Raw genomic sequence first — 4,999 nt, forward strand, 5'->3', positions numbered from 1 at the left:
TTAGTTAGTCTGAATTTGTCCCAAGTACTTGCTCAATTGTTTGATTTGTCTGAACCTGTTGCATCTATGTTGTCGCATTGTTTGGTGGTGTTAGGTTGAAGTTGAAAAACCGATCAAGATGCCTGTTTACTAAATTAAAGACACTAATTTTAAAATTATACCAAATCAAAAACACTTATTTTGGGAACGGGCGCAATTTAAGATTACTTCTTGTAATACCACCGAATTCCCCTAAAGCAAAATTGGCAATGCATTTTCTTTCTGTCTTGCACATCCTATCTTATACAGTAGAAATTCATCAACAGGTTCAGAGGCGTCCAGGTTTTTAACTGAAGAAATCCTATTTGTGGACTGAGAAACTGAAGACGCTCCATTTGTTCTTCAGTTAAAAACGAATGAGCGCGTGAGATTGCCGCAGCCGAGCTCGAGTTCGATCCCAGTTCCAATCCAGCCGGCGACAGTTCCAATCCGAGTTCGACAAGAATCAGGAGCTCTCCCCTGGATAAATGGGCACCAGCTCCAGTTCGATCTGCTCGCCCACCTTCCCGATCTCCAGACCTAGACACGCCATCGATGGCGGCGAAGATGCTCCAGCTCCGCAGCGCCGACGGCAAGGTGCTCGTCGCTCCGGCGTGGGACTATCGCCCGGCCGCCGCCCAAGCCCTCCCGCTGGAGACGCGGGTGCCCTCGCGCGTCCTTGAGAGGGTGCTCCAGTACTGGACCAAGCACAGCCTTGCCAAGGCCACCGGTGAGTCCCGGGAGTCCCTCGCCCGATGGGACGCCAACTTCCAGCACCGTCTCGAGGAAGACGGCCTCGCCAAGGAGGCCGCCGCAGCCGCCCAAGAACTCCGCCGCTACGGCGTCGACCACGGAGGGCGTCCCCGTCGCCACGCCGCGACGGCCGGACCTGCTGGTGCCGCTCCTGCCACCGCCACCCGTGCTGATCCCGTCCGTGCCTGGTGTGTCAACCACGGAGAACGCAGCCTTGCGCCGGCGATGCCCGGCTCTTTCGATGCCTCTGATGTTGCCTCCGCCCCGCGCCCTGGGCCTGCCACCACCTTGCCGGCTGCTGCTGGTGCTGACCCCGTGGGTGTCCGGTGCGCGATCCGTGCCCGTGGACGCCAGATGGCTGAAGACGAGGAGTCCGCTTGCCACCACCGCAAGCGCCCGGCTTCCAAGGCTCCACTCCGCCTGCCTGCCACTGCTGTTGCGCCCGTGAAGAAGGTCTCTCATCCCGTCGCTTCCAAGGCTCGCTCTTTCGTCGGCTCTACACCACTGCCTGTCACTGCTGTTGCGCCCGGTGTGAAGAAGGTGACTCCAGCTTCAACTCTGCGCGCTAGAAGGGGGATGAGGGAGCTCAGCTGCAAGGTTCCGAAGCAAAACCAATCGCCATTGCCTGTCATTGCTGTTGCAGCACCAAGGAAGCAACCAATTCCTTGGCTGCCTCCAGTGGTATTACGCCTTGCCTAGTCTTTTAGTTGCTTCCTAAACCATGCACACATAAGTTTCATTTAATCTTTGTCCCTCTAGGTTCTGCACTTGCTTACCAAGATTTCTAGTGTTCTTTGAATCCCGTTCAGTCATTAATAATTTTACAAGAGTGTCAGCAGAGTCTCCATCTAGCTAGGCAGCAAAAACCTTGTTAAGATGTGTACGACATAGTTACCACTGCATCCATACCTGGTCCTAAGTTAAGGGTTTAAGTAAATAAAGGGCATTTTCAATAAATCAAAGTGAAGCAGATGAGCCAAAAAAATTGGAAACTCATGTACTGCAATTCCGGCATGAGACAGAGCGTAAAACGCACTCGCCGCAAAATGCAAAACGCCCGTTTGCTACCCGGCTTGTAGCAGGAAAAAGGAGTAGAATTGAACTTGTCGATACACACAGTAATCATGTGAGCTGCCTAGCGTCTGGAGACTATGCTGACTCTCCTGTAAAATTAATCTTGGCTGACTTGGATTCTTAGACATTGGCGTCTTGGTGAGTTAAAGTTGCAGTTTCCGACAAGTAGCATTGGTTGGTGAACTCTTGTGTGTATGTGTGGGTGAAGCTTTGAGCTAAGCAAGTCCTTGATGTACCGACTATCAAGTCATACTGTAATCAATTTTGGATATGAATGAGAAAATTGTTGGCCTGAATTTGTGCAGAGCATTTGAGTAATCTTTTTGTATCGATTTATTCTTGTATGCTTCTATGGCTTCTTAAAATATTCCGGCATTCTGGTTGGAAAAGTGTGTACCCGAGATACGATCCAATGGATTGACCTCTGGTGTCACAATACTTCCTTTGAGTGGTGATGCACATAACCATGTTTGGGACAGTTATCAGTTAGAAGATTTTTTGGTTTGAGATACAGCAATCTACTTGTCAAGAATGTGAACTCTTGTGTGTGTGTGTTGGTGAAGCTTTGAGCTAAGCAAGTCCTCAATGTACCAAATATCTAGTTGTACTGTGATCAATTTCAGATATGAATGAAAAAATGTTGGCCTGAATTTGTGCAGAGCATTTGAGTAACTTTCTGTATATATGTTTGTTGTAGAAGATTTGTTGGTTTGAGAATGTGGAAAAGTTTGCTGCTATCTGACAAATAGGTTTGGCTTTTCTCAGATCATGTTATCTTTTCACTTGGATTACAAATGTCAAGAATGTGAAAAAGGTTTCAGTGCAACAGCAGTCTTACGTTCTATGGCTGCTTGAGAATTTTTCCTGTTCATTTGAATATTACAAATTCCACTGTCCATCCTAATATCTTCACCAAGCAACCAAATATTGCGCTTGTACCATTGGGCATTGCTTGGAATCACTGGATCTAAATACAACAACTGGGGTCCCAGACAAAAGATTGGAAACTGTGTTGATGAGTCAGAGCAATAATGCAGCACTAGAAATGGACCAACTGAAGACAATCAAGGAGCAACAACACGCTCAGAAGAACCTAGTGATATTTAAAACTTTGTTATCACCTATCAGGTCATTCATATTCTGGATACTGAATATGCAGTGCTTGCATTTCAGTGCATGAAAACTGAAATTTAGGCATATTAAGACAATATGGTTACTACGCCCATGGGAGACAGCAAATCAACCCCTCTATTATTATTTTTCCAGTCGGTTACAGTTTGATCATTTTGTTGGAACTTTTGCAGCTCGAATGCCAAATCATTCTAGAAGACATCATTTCTTGTTTAAATATATTTTTCTCTGCAAGCAAGAATGCTGCCAAGATCTGTGAACAATTTCTCTGAATCCATATGCAAATGCGGTACAGAGTTCCAGTCCACAGTTTTTTTTAATAAATAGCCAGTCTACAGATTTGACATCAGATGTTGACATGCTGCTTTCAGTTTGCTCTGTTAGCACATTTACCCGTGTTAAGTTGTTCTTTACAAAAACAAATAGAATGATGTTATGTTTTTTCCCATGAGAAACTGAATGACAATTAAATTGAAAATAAATGATAAGTAAACATATTTTGAACTTCTTTATGTCTACAAACATATTCTGAACTTATTTACGTCTACAATTTCCAAGATTTTTCTGAACTTCTTTCTGGACCATTCTGAACTCAGTTGTTTTTCTTATGTGTTTTTCCTTCAGAAGGTTTTTCTTGTTGCTTGATTAGACTGATGAATAATGAATATACAAAATCAATCAACCATTCTTGTGTTGGAACAGGCCAACAACCATGTCCATTAAATGAACAAAATCACTTTCGCCCAGAAAGATTTTGGATGAAAGCACATGGAGCTGGACGGCTGGACCATGTTTAATTCTTTTTGCTGCGCACTCCTTTTTTTTCACGATGTGCTATGAGCACCCTGCGACCGTTGCTACTGGTGGTGATAATCTCAGTGATTACTTCGTTCGAGAACTAAGGATAACTAGTAGGTTTTGGCGTGGGGGCACATCGTCATCATGCTCGGGAGGAAATGTGTTTGCTAGGTGATGGTATTTTGTATTCATGATAATGATAGGAAAATATGGTGTTAAATAACATATTTTAGGATTAGGAAATCCACCATTTTTTTGTTAAAATGACATCTTGGACATATGATTATATCAATGGCGGTAAGAGCATCTACAGCCGGGCGCACCAAACCCGCCTCAAACGCCTGGGCGGACGGCTCGGTCACTGACCGGTCACAAAAATTTGACCCAAACGGCGCCTCAAACGGGCCTCAAACGCCCGGGCTGACCGACATCTCTCATATCCAGCCCAAATATGGGGCGGGTATGAGGGCGCCCCTGCGTGTCCGCCACGTCAGACCGGCTCACGCTTACCCACCCGACCCCACATATATTCCTCCCCATCCACTCGCCGGACCAAACCCTAGTCACTCCACTCCACCCCACTCCACTCCGCCACCCAAGCTCCTGTCCGGCGATCTCCGGCCTTCTCCGGCATGGCGGGCAGCGGATCTGACTTCGACCAGTCATGATCCGTCGACTGGGGTGTCATCCATGCGGGTTGGAGGAGGCAATGGCCGTCCGCATTGCACTCCGCCGCTCCAGGGAGGACAGTGCCCGACCAACGGCGGGATCTATCCGACGCGACTCCATAGCGTCGGCGCATCGGGCGCTCGGATACTTCGGGGCTGGATCATCGTGGTCCCGAGAGACTTTAGATCTCCCCTTTCCTAACACCGCTCCCGCGGAGTATGAGTCCCACCGGGGCCGGTGTGCCCGCCCTGGGAAGGAGAGGATAAGGGCGGCAGTGGCTCGCCTCGCTGCTGACATGGCGGCGGCGCGGGCGGCCGCAGAGGAGGAAACCATCCGCGTTCGCACCGTAAAGAAGCGGCAGCAGAGGAACACGCGCGCCCTCGCCTGAGAGCAGAATCGAGCGGTCCGTGCAATGTTAGTGATGTAGTAGCCGGACGATGTGTGTAATGCATTGTTACGTATTTGCATGAGTTTGTATGGATTTGAGGTATGGTAATTGAGGTCTCCAGTTGTGAGAAGGAAAATTTGAGGCTTGACCAGTTAGTGTCCGCGAACG

General features: G+C 47.8%; 1 protein-coding gene across 1 annotated transcript; it reads left to right on the forward strand.

Moving 5' to 3' along the window:
* The first annotated feature begins 450 nt into the window (after positions 1-450).
* LOC119359073 (translation initiation factor IF-2-like) lies at positions 451-2,132 on the forward strand. The gene has a single exon (XM_037625413.1). It carries the CDS (start codon positions 574-576, stop codon positions 1,468-1,470), a length of 897 nt encoding a protein of 298 aa, XP_037481310.1. The 5' UTR covers positions 451-573; the 3' UTR covers positions 1,471-2,132.
* The last annotated feature ends 2,867 nt before the right edge of the window (positions 2,133-4,999 follow it).

This window comes from Triticum dicoccoides, chromosome 2A, assembly GCF_002162155.2.
Source record: "Triticum dicoccoides isolate Atlit2015 ecotype Zavitan chromosome 2A, WEW_v2.0, whole genome shotgun sequence".
Classification (NCBI taxonomy): Eukaryota; Viridiplantae; Streptophyta; class Magnoliopsida; order Poales; family Poaceae; genus Triticum; species Triticum dicoccoides.